The sequence below is a fragment of the Microtus pennsylvanicus genome, chromosome 1, assembly GCF_037038515.1.
Source record: "Microtus pennsylvanicus isolate mMicPen1 chromosome 1, mMicPen1.hap1, whole genome shotgun sequence".
In the NCBI taxonomy this organism is placed as follows: domain Eukaryota; kingdom Metazoa; phylum Chordata; class Mammalia; order Rodentia; family Cricetidae; genus Microtus; species Microtus pennsylvanicus.
In genome coordinates this window covers 34,486,856-34,508,188 of record NC_134579.1, presented here as the reverse complement: position 1 = coordinate 34,508,188, position 21,333 = coordinate 34,486,856, and the positions used below count along the sequence as shown (strand labels likewise).

At 48.0% G+C, this 21,333-nt stretch overlaps 1 protein-coding gene across 4 annotated transcripts; it reads right to left on the bottom strand.

Annotated features, from left to right (window-relative positions):
- Positions 1–74: 74 nt before the first annotated feature.
- Positions 75–21,128, bottom strand: Get1 (guided entry of tail-anchored proteins factor 1). Of its 4 annotated transcripts, XM_075961191.1 has the most exons (7): positions 20,942–21,128; positions 15,079–15,244; positions 8,927–8,994; positions 7,478–7,592; positions 3,209–5,068; positions 2,362–3,150; positions 75–1,922 (listed from the first exon to the last, which is right to left on the bottom strand). In XM_075961191.1, the coding sequence occupies exons 1-5, from the start codon at positions 21,041–21,043 to the stop codon at positions 4,995–4,997; spliced, it is 525 nt and encodes a 174-aa protein (XP_075817306.1). In that variant the 5' UTR covers positions 21,044–21,128; the 3' UTR covers positions 75–1,922; positions 2,362–3,150; positions 3,209–4,994. The 4 variants fall into 4 exon arrangements, with proteins under 4 accessions (XP_075817306.1, XP_075817297.1, XP_075817288.1 ...); XM_075961182.1 differs by having other exon boundaries at positions 75–3,150; XM_075961173.1 differs by having other exon boundaries at positions 75–3,150; positions 3,352–5,068.
- Positions 21,129–21,333: the final 205 nt, after the last annotated feature.

Below are 21,333 nucleotides of genomic sequence, written 5' to 3'. Positions count from 1 at the left end.
AACATTCATAAACATGGACCATCTTGGAGAACCCTAGGACAGGGCAGAGGGACAGAGACACTTTCTGCTGCACCTTTCCCTGGTTAATTCAATGTTTATTACCCATTTTTAAACAAATACAATTCTGGGGAGAGAGACACAGTGATATCCCCCACTCAGCCTTACACACATTATACATGGGGACATGAGCAATCTTATACACATTATACATGGGGACATGAGCAATCTTACACACATTATACATGGGGACACGAGCAGTCTTACATTATGCGTGTGGAGCACTAACATCTGGGAACAAACTAACCCTTTGTCACTGTTTTCCTGCAGTCAGCTGACATCACACATCCCTTGAGAGGCCCAGGTCTGGTTGGCGGTAAGCACCATTCCAGATCACAGCTCACTACAAAAGGACCAGGTGCAAGCACACCCTCCCCCACCCCAAGTGCCGAGCTCCTGAAGCGAGCCCAGACTGTGCAGCTTCCAGTGCCGTTCCAACCTCCTCAGATCCTCGACTGACCAAGTGTTTGCTGAGGGGTGGGGATGCTGGAGCGGATGGGCAGGCCAATGTTGGCAATACCTACTGCTGCACACCACTTGTGCCCTTTCTACACCCTGCCTAGTCACCCTGGTGCAGTGTAAGTCTACAGCGTCTGCTGCTCGGGTGGTGCTCCATCTGACACTCGCCCTATTCACAGTACAGTCAGCCAAAAGAACACGCTGTTTATGAGATCACTAGGAAACATAAGAATATAAATATGATCCTTCAAAACCCAGTGCTATGCCTTTAATCCCAGCAGCTAGGAGACAGAGACAAGTGAATCCCTGTAAGTTCCAGGTGAGCCTGGTCTACGTAGTGAGTGCCAGGACAGCCAGAGCTGTGCAGAGATTGTGATGGTGCTAGCTTGTAGCTTTTCTGTGCTATGGCTCCCCAGAGTCTAGGCTATCAGCACTGGCCAATACTGTAACTAGGAAAAGTACTTCAAAAACAGACTTGGAGCCAGGTGAAGCAGCAAACACCTTTAATCCCAGTATTTGGGAGACAGAGGCTGGTGGACCTCTGTGGATTCAAGGCCAGCCTGGCCTATGGAGAGAGTTCCAGAACAGCCAGGACTACATTGAGAACAGCATTGAGAGACTATGTCTCAAAAAAACGAAAGATAAACACTGAGACTTGGCAGAACTGTCTTGTAACTTCATGAGCCAAACTGATCAGACCCCAGCTTGCTTCACTGCTCCACTTTAAAGACACACTTCATTTGAAATGCTTTAAATGAACACATAACATGGTCTCGGGAACACACACAGGAACCACTATGAAAAGTTAGCAGGCTCAGATACATGGTGATGCTTTTCACACGGTTTTACGCTGAACCTGGTCCAACAGATGACATTTCAAAGAGGAGGACAAGCACAAGCAGCATCCACTAGTGTCATTTCAGGTGAACTTCAAAAAATAAAAAGCAGAATTCTTTAAAAAAAAAATGTGTGTGGGTTTTTCTGGGTTTTTTTTCTAAAATTAAAAACGGCACCACTGGACGGTGTGTACCTGGCCAGCATGAGCTCCCGCTCTGACTTTCTTTAGCGCCGGTGACACACTCAAAGTGTGTTCATCCTTAAAAGTCAAATTACAGGAAACAAAAGGATGAATTTAGAGGAATGTGGTCATGCAACCTCATTCTGTCTGATGCTTATAGCCTCCTCTACTGAATACAAAAATATACAAAGCTTCTGCCCCAAACCACATAGAGCAAACGTGAATGACGTTTCACAAAAGGCAGAGATTAAAGAAATTCTTGCTTCTGATGACGAGGAAGAGATTTCTGCTGCAGTAGAAAAGGCTCATGTCCCAAAGTTAGCAGGGACATTTAAAGGTAAATCTGATGGAATGGAAAGACTCAGACAGGAAAAGCAAAGAAAGAGAACTGATGGAGGAAGGTCATTGGTTAAATAAAAAGAAACTGCTTGGCCCTCATTGGTTAGAAGATAGGTGGGAGGAGTAAACAGAACAGAACGCTGGGAGGAACAGGAAGTGAGCGCAGACTCCACAGCTCTCCTCTCAGGAGCAGACGCCTCAGAGAGACGCCATGCTCCCAGCTCCCAGGCAGACGCACGCGATGAAGCTCCGACCCACGATGGACATAGGCTAGAATCTTCCCGGTAAGCGCACCTAGGGGTGCTACACAGATGATTAGAAATGGGCTAAATTAATATGTGAGAATTAGCCTAGAAGAGGCTAGATAGAAATGGGCCAAGCAGTGATTAAATGAATACAGTTTGTGTGTTGTTATTTCGGGCATAAGCTAGCCAGGCAGCCGGGGTGTTGGGGAACGCAGCCCCGCCACCCTTATTACTACAGAGAACAAAGAGGAAAGATAGGATCTGCTGGAAAAGAGGAAAATACAGCGTCAATTAGCAAAAAGAGCTGAGCAGGTAAATGAGGAGGATGAGGATGAAAACCAAGACACAGCAAAAGTTTTTACAGAGTACCGCCCTGGAAAACTCAAGCTCAGGTTTCAAGAATAGAAAGGCAAAGGAGAGAAGGTGAGGAGAGAAAAGCCGAGGAGGAGGCACGGAGAACAGAGGAAGAGAGGAAGGCATTTGGGAAGCAAGGAGAAGCACGGTATTAGATGATTCCCCAGAGATACCTAAAAACAGTTTCTCAAGAATCTCTGATGCCTGGAAAACTGGAAATTAATTTTGAAAAATTATTAAAACAAAAAATGGAAGAAGAAAAACGATGACCAGAGAAGGAACGGAAGCATAAACTAGAAATGGAGAAACAGATTTGAGAACTGAGACAAGGAACGGGAGAGGAGGAAGAAGAAAACGAAGCTTTTGGACTGAGTAGAGGATATGAAGAACTAATCAAATTAAAAAGAGGGTCTATTCAAGCTAAAAATCTAAAAAACAAGTTTGAAAAAAACTGCAGTTGTCTGGAAAAGAAATACAGAAAAAGACAGAAGAGGGAGCAAAGAGGAGAGCAACTGACCTTGAAATTAAAGAGCGAGAAGCAGAAAACTTCCACGAGGTACATTATTATTGTATTTGTTATAACTTAATCTTTTGTGTGTGTGGTTTTGAAGTTGGCAGTTAAATATTTTCCTTGCCACTTCTAAAATGTGTTAACAGAGCACCAGATGCACAGACAGACTGCGGATTACAACTGTGCACTCTTGGCTCGTGAGAGCCGATTACACGGGAAATTCACAACTGTGGATTACAACTGTGCACTCTTAGCTCGTGAGAGCCGATTACACGGGAAATTCACAACTGTGCACTCTTAGCTTGTGAGAGCCGATTACACGGGAAATTCACAACTGTGCACTCTTAGCTCGTGAGAGCCGATTACACAGGAAATTCACAACTGTGCACTCTTAGCTCGTGAGAGCCGATTACACGGGAAATTCACAACTGTGCACTCTTAGCTCGTGAGAGCCGATTACACGGGAAATTCACAACTGTGGATTACAACTGTGCACTCTTAGCTCGTGAGAGCCGATTACACAGGAAATTCACAACTGTGCACTCTTAGCTCGTGAGAGCCGATTACACGGGAAATTCAGCACAATTAAAGCTGTGGTTCCGCTGCTGTATCAGAGCTGGTTAAACAAGCTGAGTACAATGCAGCCTGAAGTCTTATGTGATCTCAAAGTGTATGCACTTTAGCTGTGAGGTCCAGCAATAGTTCCAGTCATTAAGAATTTAAGAAATTTTTTCATAATAATTTATTGATTCACTGAACAATCTGAAAAAGTCTTTAAAATTAACTAAAATAACTACCTCCTGAAAGCTGAACTCTGACTCCCAAACACACTGTGGACACAATGTAATAAAAATAAGAAATATAAAAAACTAATTTTATATCAGAAAAACAGGACTTAGATGTAATATTTGAGCAACTGCCATAAACTTTAATTCTTTTGAGATTTTTGTAAGGTGTAGTTAGAAAATATTTACCTAGATCTTGCTCAAAAAAAACTCAAAATGCAGAACTCTGACAACTAGACAAATTTCCAAAAAGATTTCTATGTATCATTCCAGAGAAGGTCTGGGGTGATCTGGGGTTCAGTCTGAGAGCATTGCATAAGATGCACCTGGGAAGACATTCAGATAGGACACGTCCACGGAGCGGAGCGCACACAGAACAGTTTGCCAGCTGCCAATATCACACAAGGCAGAATGCACATTCACACAGAAACATTCTGATTTGTCATCTCCCATAATGTCTGCTGTGAGAAATGAGGAATTTCACTCTGCGTAGCCAGCGTGTACAGAATCAGAGCGGCCAAGGGTATGGGCGGTGCACGATACTGACACCATCCCAAATCCAGAACTCTAAGTCTCTTCTAAGGCATAGTCTATTCCAAGGGATCCCAAATGTACAGGACTAAAGACAACACCTCAAGTGTGAAGGCCAGAGAGAAGACAGCTGTGGACTTGGTTCTCCCTTGCACGATGTGTGTTGTGTCGGGACCCAGATGCGGTGGCATCGTGTGAGGGCAGAGCACAACCTGCAGGTGCCCTGGGGAGGGACCTCAGCAACAGCACCTGTGCCCACGGACTGATCTCACCCTCCCAGGACCATAGGTCGTGTCTGCAGAAACCACTGAAGTGGACATCATTTCCATGTCTTCCAGAACACTAAAGTGTTTTTGTTTGTGGTGCAAAAAAAAAAAAAAACCAAAAAACTGGCACTATTGCAGTTGTTAGGAAAGTCTTTGCAGCTGGCAACAAAACCAACCATGCAGAGCAAGCCCCAGCATGCAAATGCCACTTGACGTTCACAGCCCAGCGGGTCCAGAACTACGTCAACAATACACTAACTGTCACACCGCTCTTTTTCTGGCTCAATGACAACTGTAGAAAACCCTGACTTGAACAAGACTCCCGGGTGACAGAACAAAAACATTCCAAAACACAAAAACAAGAGCGTGTGGGCTCTGTGTGGTCGTCGATATCCTCCTGGTAAAGTTCTGTGGCTGCACATCCTCCGCTCAGCTGAAAGGGTGGAGTACAATAGCCACAACTTTGTTACAGACTAAAATCCAACAGGTGATTCCAATTCCACCTAAAAAGAAAGAAACTCGTGTCAGAGGATACAGTGGCAACACCTACAGGAGGAAGATACCAATTCCAAGTGTTGAGGGGTAAGAGAGGGGGCTCATCAGACTACAGGTCACAGACAGACACACTGTGTACCAAGCTGAACAGGCACTGCCTTATGTCCCTTTCCTGCCAGAGATGTCCCTGGTATATCAATAGGCTATAACAACACCCTGACCACTATTTTACACTTCTCAAAAAAGTATGAGAAAGCTGGGGGAGGGGCTGGTGGCGCACACCTTTAATCCCAGCAGTCGGGAGGCAGAGACAGGTGAATCTCTCAGTTAGAGCCATCTAGTCTACAGAGCAAGTTCCAAGACAGCCAGGGCTACACAGAGAAACCCTGTCTTTAAAAAAATCAACAACAGCAAAAAAGCACTATACACAGAGTTATGTGTTCTCAGGCCTAAAGTAAAGACATCCTTATCCTCCATCCCCAGGTTACAAGGCCAACAGCTCGGTAGTGCCAGCAAGGGTGGCCTGCTGCTCCCTCGACCTGAGCCCAGCAGTGCTGGGGAGGGGAGCACAGACAAAATGAAGGTCCTTGAAACCGCTTCCTTTCAATGATGTATTTTTCTACAGTATGACCACACATCAGAAGCTGTGACTGGCAAGAATCTACACTTTGCTTTTTACAGGCTCTTACACTGTAATCCATGATGGCCTTGAACTTGCAGCAATCCACCTGCTTCAGCCTCCCAAAGGCTGGGACTGCAGGCATAAGCCACCACATCCAGCAGTATCACCTCAATTACCAAAAATCAGGACCCGAGAAAGTGTACTAACAGAAAAATTCAAATAACAAGAAAATTCTTTGGCAAAGAAATTTCCTGACAGAGTGCTGTGCCCTGCAATGTCTGCCCCCTAATTCATATGCGTCAGTCCTGACCCTGGGGACAGTATTAGGCAGGGTTGTGGGGTCGCCTTAGGAAGAAGCTTACACAGCACAGCCTACCATCTCCTCCTCCTATCCAAGGACCCTTGACAGGGGGCCATTTGTGAAACACAAAATGGGTCCTAATGCTACCAATCTATGGCACCTTCACCTTGGACTCTAGCCATCAGGAAGCAGATCTGTTTAAATTACCTGCTGTGGAAAAATCTTTACACACTGGAAATATATATTGCTATTGTTGTTAACAAAAAGCCGATTGGCTGGCAGCCAGACAGAAAGTAAAGACAAGACAACCAAACTAAGGATACTGGGATGAGGAAGGCAGAGTCAGAGGGTCACCAGCCAAACACAGAACAAGTCGGACACACAAAGTGGGCTAGAAGTAAAAGCCACAAGCCTCAGGGCGGCACACAGATTAACAGAAAAGGGCTGGTTGGTAATAAGCCTGAGCTATCGACTGAGCATCTATAAGGAATATTAAGACTCGGTGTGTTTATTCTGGGGCCAGCAGTCAGGACAGGGAAACTCAGCCTACAAGTACCCACTGTATATTTTACGATAGCAGGCTGAACATATGAGACACACAAGAAAGTGAAAAGGATACAGAATGAGTTAAGCCAGGTGGCCTTGACCACCTTAAAACAGACGGCAAAGACACACTGGAAGACACAGACCACAGCTCGGCTTATCTGTAACTGACAGGAATTTTTTTGCCCCCATTTTTCTAAGTAGCCCTACCTGGTCTGAAACTCCCTGTGTAGACCAAGCGGACCTTGAACTCACAGAGCTCCTCATGCCTTTTAACTGAGTGCCAAACAGACTAAAAGTTTACACAAGGCAACTAACATGTTGGGGGGGGGGGGCTTGGTTTGGTTTTTCAAGACAGGGGTTTTTTGTGTGTAACAGCCCTGGCTGTCCTGGAACTCACTCTGTAGACCAGGCTGGCCTTGAACTCAGAGATCTGCCTACCTCTGCCTCCCCAAATACTGGGATTAAAGGTGTCTGCCACCACCTGGCTTTTTTTTTTTTTAACTGGCATTATTTTTAAAAAATTGTTCCCATGTTGCCAGAGCATGGAGGAGCACACCTTTAATCCCAGAAGCACTGGGGAGGCAGAAGCAAACAAGTCTCTGTGAGCTCGAGGCCAGCCTGGTCTGCAGCAGAGCTCCAGGCCAACGGAGCCACCCCTCCAACCCGAAAACTTATTCCTGTGTGTCTGCTCATTCTTCAATGACACAAACGACCTTTAACATCCAGAAGCGAGAGCCAACAGCAGCAAGCTGCTCAGTGCCGCAGCCAAGGGGGGAGGAGGTGACCCCTGAGAGCCTGGGCTGTAACTCCACTCCTGAGCATTCAGAGGGACCTGCAGGCAGCTTCTCTAGACCCCATGCGGCTGAGGCAGGAAGGGCAGCTTGCAAAGGGGACAATGAGGACAAAGGCAGGTGGCCTGATCTCCCACCGCACACCTCTACTGCCTACCTGCCACTCGAGTAGGAAAGGCCACCAGGCGGTCTAGCGGGGTGATCCACTTGCTGGGCACCACGGCCACAGGGACGGAGTAATACTTCCAGATGAGCGAGATCATCAACGCTGCCTGAAGGAAGATATGGGTAGAGGCTTCACACCCGTCAGTCCTCGCAGTACACACACACTTGTGTACACACACACACACACACACACACACACACACACACACACACACACTGGACTTGAGACAAATATCATATACTGGTGACAGGTGGATGGGCCTTCTCGTAGGAACTGGCATTTTATCCTTTAACACAGAAGTCATACAGTCACTATTTAAATTAGCTGAGTCCACCCACAATGTCTATCCTGAGTAGCTGAACTACATGCCAAATGTAAAAGCACTCGTGACTCTAAGACCCTAATAAGCACAGTCCTCCCTATACAGCAGAGGTGCTCCCTTTGGCGCCCCCATCAGTTTCAAGCTGGTGAAAACTAATATTTCATTTCCTGCCCTTTCCCAGAAGCAGCTTCTGTTGCCCCAAACTCTCTGCTCAAACGAGCAGACTGAAGAGGGTGCCTGCCAGAGGCCTGGCCCTCCACGGAGCACAAACTTATCAAATAAGAGTGTCTCGAGGCACGTCTCTTCAGCCTTTCTCCAAGCTTCGTCTCTAGGGGAGCTGGGATGGGTGTTGTAGCTCAGGAAAGACCCACACACCCAGGTGGCCCGCACTAAGTCCCAGGTTGCCCGCATGCTGGCCAGCTGTGCAGTCGCAGCAACGCATCAGCAGCACCACCAATCCCCCAGAAGGTAAGAACGCCAGGGGCCAAGGAAGGAGAAAAACGGTTTGTGGGATAGCGATGGCTCAGCATTTAAGAGCACTGCCCGCTCTTCCAGAGGACCCAGGTTCAATTCCCAGTACCCACAACTGTCTCTAAGTCTAGTCCCAGGGGATCTGATGCCCTCTTCTGACCTCCAAGGACACCAGGCACACACACAGTTGCAGGAAAAACACTCATACTCATAAAAAATGAATAAAAAAGAAAAGAACCAGGGAGCAAGGGGCTTCTAGGATAGGGCAAGGTAAACCAGCTCTAAGGACCTGGTTTCCAACAGAGATGCTGTTATTTCATCCTCAGACATTCACAAATGGCTCAGTGGGTAAAGAGCTCGCCATGCAGTTTCGATCCCCAGCACCCACACAGATGCAGGAGAGAAAAGCAGCCTGTCTACATTTCAGCGCTCAGGAGATGAAGACAGTGGGAGAATCTGCCTCACTACGTACGATGGAGAGCAGTGCAGTCAAGGAAGACACCCAGCATCCCAGCATCCACCTCCGGCCTCCGTGCGTATCACACACAGGTGCGTGAGCACGAGGAAAAACACCTACACACATGCACACGTACACAGCAGACCGAGGAAACAAACAGCTGTCCAGAGCCGGCCGACACCGCACTTACCTGCAGTATGTAAAAGGCGACGCTTATAAACCACTTGATCTTGGCCAACTGAGCTGTCCGTGCTTTCACTGAAAGGAAAAGAGGTGAAACATGAACCAATCCTGCAAAGTTGAGAAAATACCCAAATACACAGAAATGTCATTTTCCCTTACAAAACAGCTTCTAATTATAAATAAAACAATATACTTAGAAATCTCACACAGCCATGATGAAACTCCTCAGCCTGTACACTAACTCAGGAAATTTGAAAGGTGGTACTGTTATGCTGTCTCAGAGCGCATCCTGAAATCCCTGCACTCTTCCTGACGCTCTTGCCACCGGCCAACAGGACGAAACATCATCTCCATTCTCTAACCTGCACCATCCCTGGATCTCCAGCAGGAGTTCAGCTCTCCCAGGCCTGCTCAGGCCCCTGTGTGCTCCAGAGTGCAACCTACTCCACCTTACACGGTCCAGCAGGGCCTCTCAGGGCACACTGCTCTCTAGAGACACGTGTGTATGCACATGCGTGTGTATGTGTGAGAGAGACGAGAAAGAGTGTGCCTGTGTGTGAGAGAGACGAGAAAGACAAAGAGTGTGTGCGTGTGTGTATGTGTCTCACCGAGGAGCCCTGGCTTGCTTGAAACTCACCATGTAGACCAGGCTGGCCTTGAATTCAAAGAGACCTGCGTGACTCTGCCTCAGAGCACTGGGACTCAAGTGTGCACCACCCTTGGCACAAGAGCTGCTCCCTGACATCTGTATGCTGTAGGCATGCTCCTGAGAGTGAGACAAAGTTCCCTGGGGACCCACTGTGTGCTGTGGGACAATGGGCTTGTACCCTGTAAAGCTTTGTCACTTGTACTGATTTAATAAAATGCTGATTGGCCAGTAGCCAGGCAGGAAGTATAGGCAGGGTGAACAGAACAGAAGAATTCTGGGAGGGCTCAGTCTGCAGTCATCGCCCAGACTCAAAGGAAGCAAGATGAGAATGCCTCACTGATAAAGGTACCAAGCCACATGGCTAATGCAGACAAGAATTATGGGTTAATGGAGGATGTAAGGTTTAGTTAATAAGAAGCCTGAGCTGGCAGTCCCTATGGTGGTGGAAGTGGTGGATATGGTAGCAGAAGGTTTTAAAGAAACAGCAGAAAGGGGCTATGGTTCTTAGCAGGAGAGAGCAAGGAGCTGTCAGGAAAGCTGCAGGTTACTTTGAGACAGTGGTCCTAAATGCATTAGAGGAACTGTAAAAATCTACCACAGAAGGAGCGATGATCCGTAGTCAAAAAGTTATCGCAGCTTAAACAGGAGGCCCTTCTTGTTCACGACTGTCAGAGCCAGCGTTTGCAACAAGTGCAGCCACCGATTAGTGCAGTGCAGTGTCATCAGATGTGCATTCCTGATTAGTGCAATGCAGTGTCATCAGATGTGCATTCCTGATTAGTGCAATGCAGTGTCATTACATGTGCATTCCTGATTAGTGCAGTGCAGTGTCATCAGATGTGCATTCCTGATTAGTGCAGTGCAGTGTCATCAGATGTGCATTCCTGATTAGTGCAATGCAGTGTCATCAGATGTGCATTCCTGATTAGTGCAATGCAGTGTCATTACATGTGCATTCCTGATTAGTGCAGTGTCATCAGATGTGCATTCCAGATTAGTGCAATGCAGTGTCATTACATGTGCATTCCTGATTAGTGCAGTGCACTGTCATCAGATGTGCATTCCTGATTAGTGCAATGCAGTGTCATTACATGTGCATTCCTGATTAGTGCAGTGCAATGTCATCAGATGTGCATTCCTGATTAGTGCAATGCAGTGTCATCAGATGTGCATTCCTGATTAGTGCAATGCAGTGTCATTACATGTGCATTCCTGATTAGTGCAGTGCAGTGTCATCAGATGTGCATTCCTGATTAGTGCAATGCAGTGTCATCAGATGTGCATTCCTGATTAGTGCAATGCAATGTCATCAGATGTGCATTCCTGATTAGTGCAATGCAGTGTCATCAGATGTGCATTCCTGATTAGTGCAATGCAGTGTCATCAGATGTGCATTCCTGATTAGTGCAATGCAGTGTCATTACATGTGCATTCCTGATTAGTGCAGTGTCATCAGATGTGCATTCCGGATTAGTGCAGTGCAGTGTCATCAGATGTGCATTCCTGATTAGTGCAATGCAGTGTCATCAGATGTGCATTCCTGATTAGTGCAATGCAGTGTCATTACATGTGCATTCCTGATTAGTGCAGTGTCATCAGATGTGCATTCCTGATTAGTGCAGTGCAGTGTCATCAGATGTGCATTCCTGATTAGTGCAATGCAGTGTCATCAGATGTGCATTCCTGATTAGTGCAATGCAGTGTCATCAGATGTGCATTCCTGATTAGTGCAGTGCAATGTCATCAGATGTGCATTCCTGATTAGTGCAATGCAGTGTCATCAGATGTGCATTCCTGATTAGTGCAATGCAGTGTCATCAGATGTGCATTCCTGATTAGTGCAGTGCAGTGTCATCAGATGTGCATTCCTGATTAGTGCAATGCAGTGTCATCAGATGTGCATTCCTGATTAGTGCAATGCAGTGTCATCAGATGTGCATTCCTGATTAGTGCAATGCAGTGTCATCAGATGTGCATTCCTGATTAGTGCAATGCAGTGTCATTACATGTGCATTCCTGATTAGTGCAGTGCACTGTCATCAGATGTGCATTCCTGATTAGTGCAGTGCAGTGTCATCAGATGTGCATTCCTGATTAGTGCAATGCAGTGTCATCAGATGTGCATTCCTGATTAGTGCAATGCAGTGTCATTACATGTGCATTCCTGATTAGTGCAGTGCAATGTCATCAGATGTGCATTCCTGATTAGTGCAATGCAGTGTCATCAGATGTGCATTCCTGATTAGTGCAATGCAGTGTCATTACATGTGCATTCCTGATTAGTGCAGTGCAGTGTCATCAGATGTGCATTCCTGATTAGTGCAATGCGGTGTCATTACATGTGCATTCCTGATTAGTGCAATGCAATGTCATCAGATGTGCATTCCTGATTAGTGCAATGCAGTGTCATCAGATGTGCATTCCTGATTAGTGCAATGCAGTGTCATCAGATGTGCATTCCTGATTAGTGCAATGCAGTGTCATTACATGTGCATTCCTGATTAGTGCAGTGCAATGTCATCAGATGTGCATTCCTGATTAGTGCAGTGCAGTGTCATCAGATGTGCATTCCTGATTAGTGCAATGCAGTGTCATCAGATGTGCATTCCTGATTAGTGCAATGCAGTGTCATTACATGTGCATTCCTGATTAGTGCAGTGCAATGTCATCAGATGTGCATTCCTGATTAGTGCAGTGCAGTGTCATCAGATGTGCATTCCTGATTAGTGCAATGCAGTGTCATTACATGTGCATTCCTGATTAGTGCAGTGCAATGTCATCAGATGTGCATTCCTGATTAGTGCAGTGTCATCAGATGTGCATTCCTGATTAGTGCAGTGTCATCAGATGTGCATTCCTGATTAGTGCAGTGCAATGTCATCAGATGTGCATTCCTGATTAGTGCAGTGTCATCAGATGTGCATTCCTGATTAGTGCAGTGTCATCAGATGTGCATTCCTGATTAGTGCAGTGCAGTGTCATCAGATGTGCATTCCTGATTAGTGCAGTGCAGTGTCATCAGATGTGCATTCCTGATTAGTGCAATGCAGTGTCATTACATGTGCATTCCTGATTAGTGCAGTGTCATCAGATGTGCATTCCTGATTAGTGCAGTGCAATGTCATCAGATGTGCATTCCTGATTAGTGCAGTGTCATCAGATGTGCATTCCTGATTAGTGCAATGCAGTGTCATCAGATGTGCATTCCTGATTAGTGCAGTGCAATGTCATCAGATGTGCATTCCTGATTAGTGCAGTGTCATCAGATGTGCATTCCTGATTAGTGCAGTGCAGTGTCATCAGATGTGCATTCCTGATTAGTGCAGTGCAGTGTCATCAGATGTGCATTCCTGATTAGTGCAATGCAGTGTCATTACATGTGCATTCCTGATTAGTGCAGTGTCATCAGATGTGCATTCCTGATTAGTGCAGTGCAATGTCATCAGATGTGCATTCCTGATTAGTGCAGTGTCATCAGATGTGCATTCCTGATTAGTGCAGTGTCATCAGATGTGCATTCCTGATTAGTGCAGTGCAATGTCATCAGATGTGCATTCCTGATTAGTGCAGTGTCATCAGATGTGCATTCCTGATTAGTGCAATGCAGTGTCATCAGATGTGCATTCCTGATTAGTGCAGTGCAATGTCATCAGATGTGCATTCCTGATTAGTGCAGTGTCATCAGATGTGCATTCCTGATTAGTGCAGTGCAGTGTCATCAGATGTGCATTCCTGATTAGTGCAGTGCAGTGTCATCAGATGTGCATTCCTGATTAGTGCAATGCAGTGTCATTACATGTGCATTCCTGATTAGTGCAGTGTCATCAGATGTGCATTCCTGATTAGTGCAGTGCAATGTCATCAGATGTGCATTCCTGATTAGTGCAGTGTCATCAGATGTGCATTCCTGATTAGTGCAGTGTCATCAGATGTGCATTCCTGATTAGTGCAGTGCAGTGTCATCAGATGTGCATTCCTGATTAGTGCAGTGCAGTGTCATCAGATGTGCATTCCTGATTAGTGCAATGCAGTGTCATTACATGTGCATTCCTGATTAGTGCAGTGTCATCAGATGTGCATTCCTGATTAGTGCAGTGCAATGTCATCAGATGTGCATTCCTGATTAGTGCAGTGCAGTGTCATCAGATGTGCATTCCTGATTAGTGCAATGCAGTGTCATCAGATGTGCATTCCTGATTAGTGCAGTGCAATGTCATCAGATGTGCATTCCTGATTAGTGCAATGCAGTGTCATCAGATGTGCATTCCTGATTAGTGCAGTGCACTGTCATCAGATGTGCATTCCTGATTAGTGCAATGCAGTGTCATCAGATGTGCATTCCTGATTAGTGCAATGCAGTGTCATCAGATGTGCATTCCTGATTAGTGCAATGCAGTGTCATCAGATGTGCATTCCTGATTAGTGCAATGCAGTGTCATCAGATGTGCATTCCTGATTAGTGCAATGCAGTGTCATCAGATGTGCATTCCTGATTAGTGCAGTGCACTGTCATCAGATGTGCATTCCTGATTAGTGCAATGCAGTGTCATCAGATGTGCATTCCTGATTAGTGCAGTGTCATCAGATGTGCATTCCTGATTAGTGCAATGCAGTGTCATTACATGTGCATTCCTGATTAGTGCAATGCAGTGTCATCAGATGTGCATTCCTGATTAGTGCAGTGCAGTGTCATCAGATGTGCATTCCTGATTAGTGCAATGCGGTGTCATTACATGTGCATTCCTGATTAGTGCAATGCAGTGTCATCAGATGTGCATTCCTGATTAGTGCAATGCGGTGTCATTACATGTGCATTCCTGATTAGTGCAGTGCAATGTCATCAGATGTGCATTCCTGATTAGTGCAATGCAGTGTCATTACATGTGCGTTCCTGAGGTCTTTGATCTGTTGTAGCTCTGTCTTTCTCTTTTTCTTTTCATTACATCAGGTGTATTGCCCTGTATATTGTGGTAGTAGTATCAGGAATAAAAAATTAAGGAATTTAAAAAGAAAGAAAGAAAGAAAGAAAGAAAGAAAGAAAGAAAGGAAGGAAAGAAAGAAAGAAAGGAAAGAAAGAAAGAAAGAAAGAAAGAAAGAAAGAAAGAAAGAAAGAAAGAAAGAAAGCCAGCCTGAGCTAACAGGCCAACCAGTTTATGATTAATGTAGGCCTCTGTGTGTTTCTTTGGGACTGAATGGCTGCGGGACCAGGCAGGACAGAAACCTCCGTCAACAACTGTGTGATCTTTATCTGGACTTTCCTCAGCAAAGTATCAAACCTGGAAATGAAAATCTACAGAGGATGAAGAAAAATCTACGATGATTTCTAGATCTAGAAAGCAAATGTTTATCAGTGAATAGGAAGAAGTGACTGCGGAGATCCTGCATACAGCTAACAGGTCACATCACCGTAGGCCCTCTAGGACACATACACCTCAAATCCATCCACCAAGGCCCTCCCTGATCGGCCCTCACGACACCTGCCAGGTTACAAGTGACTGCAAGATGGGTACCGTGAGTTTTGAGCTTGTCCGTCATTTTGTTGATCTTTCTTTCCAGCCTGGCATATCTGGCAAATTCGTCCATCATGTTGACAGTGGACAGCTCCTGCTTCATGTCCTGGATCTCCGCCCTCATCTGCGACTCCTGTTCTGCATCCTTCTGCAGCACCCTAGACACCTGGCAGGGAGGAGGCCAGCATCAGCGTCCTTCCACATAGAGAAGAGTGGGTTCCCTCAGCTCTGAAGAGGGGACCTGTGTGTGCTCACCGAGACCCAGCCAATCCAGGACTGGCCTTCGAAACAGGCCCAACAACTACACGGTTTAGGGGCTGCAGGAAGACACTGGGGAGTCATGTGAAACAGAAATAGCCCCTGCAGCCAAAGCAGAGCAGGACAGCAGCAGCCACCAGGTGGCGCCCACCAACTATCAGAGCTTGTCAGGGCCGGTGCAGAGCAGAAAGGGACAGGTCAGGCCAGCCCCATCATCAAATGGAATCGCTGTGTATACCAGTGGATGTCAGATGCAGTAACAGCACACTGTCAGGAGCCCTCCAAAGACAGCAGCGGCTCTGCAGAGCCCCTGCCAGAGTCAGAAGCCCCGCCCCCAGACTGGAGACATCAGTGATCACCACAAACACAGTCACAGTGGAAAGAACCTCATCTAATGAGAAACTGAAGCAGGCCTTTGACACATTTGTCACTGGCCCTACAGCCAAGAACTCTGCTCACTCACCAAAGGGCTGTAAGCTTACCTTCAAGGGTTCAGCGGGGCAGGGCGGGGTGGGGGACAACGGGGGACACAACTTCTTTTTAAACTGTAGGACTAACTCCTGCATGTGACATTTTGTCCAAACGTTTTAAGAATAGCTGTTTTTTAAAGATGAAAAGCGGAAGTATCTGAAGTGTACCTGGCCCACAGCAAGTGTCACCCCTGGCTCAGAGGACCCCTCTGCTTGCCACACAATAGGGCAACTGCAGTTACAGCCAGAAGCAAACCCTTCACTCCAGTGTGCACATACAGTCCAGGTACACACGTGAGGTCCCATGAGCCCCCACAGTTTACAATCAGAAGCAAACCCTTCACTCCAGTGTGCACATACAGTCCAGGTACACAGCAGAGCCCTTAGGCTGGGGCCAGCACTGAGTCATCCTGGCAGTTGTACACTGAGCTTACTACTGGGTCATGTCCGAGGCCGGTACATGGAAAAGGTATGCAAAACAGCCTCTTTTTGCTACCCACGATCCACCACTCAAATGGAGCGTTAGTCCGGCCTGGTCCACCCTGGAGAGGAAAACAGGGATGGACCAAAGTCTCTAAAAGTCATCGAGGCAGAATGCAGAGCACTCGGGGGTTGAGAGCACTTTTTTGTTTTTTCAAATAGAGGATCAGGGCTGAGTTTACAGCACCCATATGGTGGCTCACAACCATTTGTGACTCTAGTTCTAGGGTACCCAACCCCCTCTTCTGAATCCATGAGCACCAAGCATGCAGGTGATATACAAACAACGTCATACATGCAGGCCAAACACCCATACGTACATAAAAAATTTTAAAGGTCATACACCATTTTTTGCCATTTCTTTCTATTTATTTTTATTTTATGTGCATTGTTGTTTTGCTATGGGTGTCAGGTTCCCTGGAACTAGAATTACAGACAGTTGTGAGCGGCCATGTGGTTGGTAGGAACTGAACCCAGGCTCAATTCTGGAAGAGCAGTCAATGCTCTTAACCACTGAGTCATCTCTCCAGCTCCCATACACCATTTAATGGTGGTCACAGAGCTACCGTTCAAAATCAGGGGCTCTATAAAGGCTGCTTAAAGAGGAAACAGGAGCAAGCTGGGCCTGGGGGTGCATGCCCATAGCCCCATTGCTAGGGAAGCTGCAGCAGGAGCTGCTGTTAGAGGCCAGCCAGGAGCACGTAGCCACCTCCAGACCAACAGGAACTGCACACTGGGGCCAATCTCAGAAGAAAAACCAGCTTTTAGGTGATCCAGACTCACAAATGCCCTGGAGACAGAACCGAGACTCTGAGGCACTAAGTAAGTTTGTGAAATTTCTATCGAGATGACTCAGGTGGTAGAGACAGCCAGAGAAATGAAGGACAGATGCTAGCCTTCCTTCCCACCCTGCGGGCAATTGACTTGGAGTTACTCAGGGAAGGGCCAAACCCCGAGGGCCAGACAGGTCTGAAAGCCAGTGGCAGGGATTAAACAGCCCGGCTCCTCCCCCTGGAATTCCACAGGCACAAACAGGACCAACCCAGGTCACCAGCATGGGTGTGTCTCCAACACCCGTCTCAACTCACAAACGAGCCACGACCCAAAGACAGAAAGTCCAGAGGTCTGCTGTCCTCAACTAGTACCAGATCATCTACAGCAACTCCTTGGGCTGGGCCAATCTCCTCCTGGGATGCTGGTTCCCCACTCGTGCACCCTCAAGGGCCCTGCCAGCCAAACACTCCAGCCATCACCCCAGGAACACACCTCTCAGTCAAGGCTCTAGAAGTAATCCTGTTAGATTACGATGCTATCCTAATACTTGGAAGCCACAAAATCCTGTCCCAACCAGTTATGGTGGTGCACGCCTTTAAACTCAGCACTTGGTTGGCAGAGGCAGGCAGATCCCTGAGCTCGAGACCAGCCTCATCTACAGTGATCTCCAGGATAGCCAGTGCTACACAGAGAAACCCTGTCTCAATCAATCAATCATCAATCAATCCAAAACTCCCAAACAATGACCTTGCTAAGAGGCTGGTCCGTAGAAACGGAATACCTAAGGAAAATGCTCCAGTCAGGTCCTGGAAGGAGCTGGCCCAGGCTTGGAGCAGAAGTGAAGGGTAACTTAGAAACTGCTTAACACACATCGTGAACACCAGCCGGGCCCCAGAGGCGTGCGTGAGGCGTGCGTGTGGCGTGTGTGTGGCGTGCGTGAGGCGTGCGTGAGGCGTGCGTGAGGCGTGCGTGAGGCGTGCGTGTGGCGTGCTCCTGCCAGGAAAGCAGGGTCTGTCAGGAAATCCACACAGGCACCTGCACACTGCAGCTCTCAGGGCTGCACTCCACTTCTGCCAGGGCAGTCCCTTGGGCACTTGAACATCAGAACTCGCCCCATGTCTGCCGTGTCAGGCCTGGGAAGCATCTCAGAAAGCCTATCCAATCTGTACATGTGAGTTCGGGGGCATCCGAGCAGTGTGCCTCCCATGCATGTGCAAGGAGTGTCCTATGTCCCCTAAGACAACGCTGGAACCCTACTTTATGAATTGGACAGTCTCCAGCACAGGCAGCATCCCCACCCAGCAGTCGCCCTGCAGCACTTAGGGTGCTCACCCTCCTGACTGCACTGATGCCCAGAAGACCATGAGCAAAGTTACCGCTCAGAATCGCAGTGAGGGAGGCTACATTCTGAACACCTAAGCTCGGTGCTACGTTCCCAACCCAACCATCTTGTCATCAATTTGTTACACTTGGTCATTCAAATCAGAGGCAGGGGATAGAGGTGCTCTAACCATTGTGGGGAGCAGTATGCTGGCCTCATACCAGGGTGTTCCCAATAGCTCCCTCCCTGGAAACCCAGCAACAGAACAAATCGGATCTCTCCGTGCTCTCCCCTGTTCTGAACACCAATTCAGATGGGCTGTTCTCCACTACGATATTAAATCATACATTATCTTTCTGCACCCAGCAACCATCCCGGGAGTCACTCCCAAAGGGTTTGACTCATGGATTCAAGGCAGAGGCCACTCTGCCTGCGGGACAGCCCAGGTCAGGTCCAGGTGCCTCCTCTCAGCACTGACGCCCTACACACCCAGGTAAACACTCAGGCATGGACACCTAAAGTGGCAATCCTTCCTGACGAGTCTTGTAAAGGTATACTGGAGGCCTTGAGATGACAACAGGACCTGCATCTCTTCCCTATCTGCCTGCGACTGGAAACTCATGACAAACTCACTGAGGACAGCCACACATGGCCTCCCTGAGCAACGGACCTGTTTCCTTAGCTCCACTGTGATGAAATGGCACGAGACACAGGATGGAAGAGAAGGAGCCACACAAAGGCAGGGAGGTGGCCCAGTGGTTAAAGCTCTTGCCGTACATGCATGAGGAAGCCACCTAAAAGGTGGATATAGTAGAAGCCCCTCTGTAATTCCAACCTTGGAAGATAGAGACAGAATCCCCACAGCAAGCTAGCTAGTAAGACTACCCTATCAGTGTGCTCTGGGTTTGACGGAGAGACCCTGCCTCAGTGAATAAGGCAGAAAACTGACCGAGGACTATCCCGGATATCAACCTCAGTCCTCCAAACACACATATATACATGCCCACACACACATATATACATGTGCCCATACACACAAAAACACACGCATACTACATGAGAATGAAAAATAAAACTACATAAGGAACCAGGATGAAAACACACATAACCTGTAGCGCAACACGCCCATCCGTGCTCTATGCGCTACTATACAGTTCGTGAACCGGGCAACGGGCTGAAGAGTGAAACACACAAAGACACACAGACAGAGACACCGGTCATCCTTGAAACAGGAATGCCCCCTTTATTGTGTCCAGGGGCAGCTTATATAGGGATCCTTAACTGATAGCCACGCCCCAGCGAAACGCACCAGAAACCACTCCCCTGCCATCAGGAACTCCTGAGGGTCTCATGCTCAGAGCAGCTGCAAGCATTACAAGTTGTTTACCAGAAATTCAGGATCTGGGGGGTTCAGGGTTCCCAACAATAACCGGAATGAACCCCACAAAGGGTCGCTGTCCCAACATGTAAGGCTCTCGCTCTAACCACCGAAACAAACAAACGGATTACGGGGACGAAGAAGAGAGGCTTCTCCAGGAAGACCCAGTTTCCGTCTCTCCCTTCGCCGCCCACACACAGACGGCTGCTGTGATCCCAAATGTGTGGGCTCACTAACTAGGTGTTCTCCACACCAACCGGCAGACGCGGTCAATTTCCACAGTCACCACCTCAAACCAACCACCAGTCACACACCTACAAGAGTTCCTCTGATCCTTCTTCGGGCTCCACTGATTTGCTAGACCAGCTCACAAAACTCAGGGAAAAGTTCTTGTTCACAGGTGTATTACAAAGAATGTTTTCCAAGGCCACAGGTACAAGCTGGAGGAATGGCTTGGCAGTTAAGCACACTTGCTGCTCTCGCAGAGGACCTAGGTTCCCAACACCCATGTGGCAGCGTATGCCATCTGTAACTCAGTTCCAGAGAGTGTGGCAATCTCTTCTGGCCTCCACAGGCAACTGCATTCACACGGTACAAATACATACACTCAGAACACACACATAAAATAATCAACAAATAAATCTTTAATAGCTACAGACTGGGGGGCTGGAGAGATAACCCAGTGGTTAAGAGCACTAGCTGCTCTTGCAGAGGACATGGGTTCAGTTCCCAGAACCCACAACTGCGATTCCAGTTCCAGGGGATCCCCTCTTCTGGCCTCAAAGGCACTGCACACGTGTGATGCACTTACATACATGCAGATAAAACACACATAGGCATAAAAATAAAAATGAAAAAGAAACGCGAGTTGAGTAATAAGGGTATGGGGCGGGGGAAGGGCCCTCTGCAGCCGAGGATCTGCTGCTCGGGGACCCGGCACCTGTAATGATGCATGCCCGGGACTGCTGCGTGGAAGTGGATTACCAGCGCGTCCCATCTGAGGCTTCCTGTTGCCAGAAGGCGTGGCTCCGGGAGTCCCCACCCTCCAGGGCGCAGTAAGCGGAGTTGATTGGAACCTGACGACCGCTTAGAAGCTAGGAGCCGCTGAAGGTAGAAACCTTGCAGCACACAACGGGCAAGGCCGGGCTCCCCGGGATCCGCCACCCCCCAGCTGCTACTTACAAAGGAGGACAGCGACGGCAGGAGGATCCGCAGAACGTTGCACCCGAACACGAAGCTCAGCACCAACAGCCACGCCCAGCGGTCCGCCTCGGACTCGCTCATCCCGGCTCCCACGCACCAGCACCGCTACTGCAGCGCCATGGGGACCACGCCGCCGCGTTCGTCTGCGCCTGCGCACTGCAGCCCCGCTCCGCGACGGCGGCCCCCGGGAGCCCGATCTGTCAGCTGCGCCTGCGCCGGCGCTCAGCGGCTACGGCAGCACCATGGGAACCGAGCCGCCGGGGCTCGCGCCTGCTCATTTCACCTCTCTAGGGCTCAGCGGGATGGTACTTAGGACTCCTCTTCGCCTTTTGCCTTCCCGGCTACCGTAGCCACGTGGTGCCCACACAAGT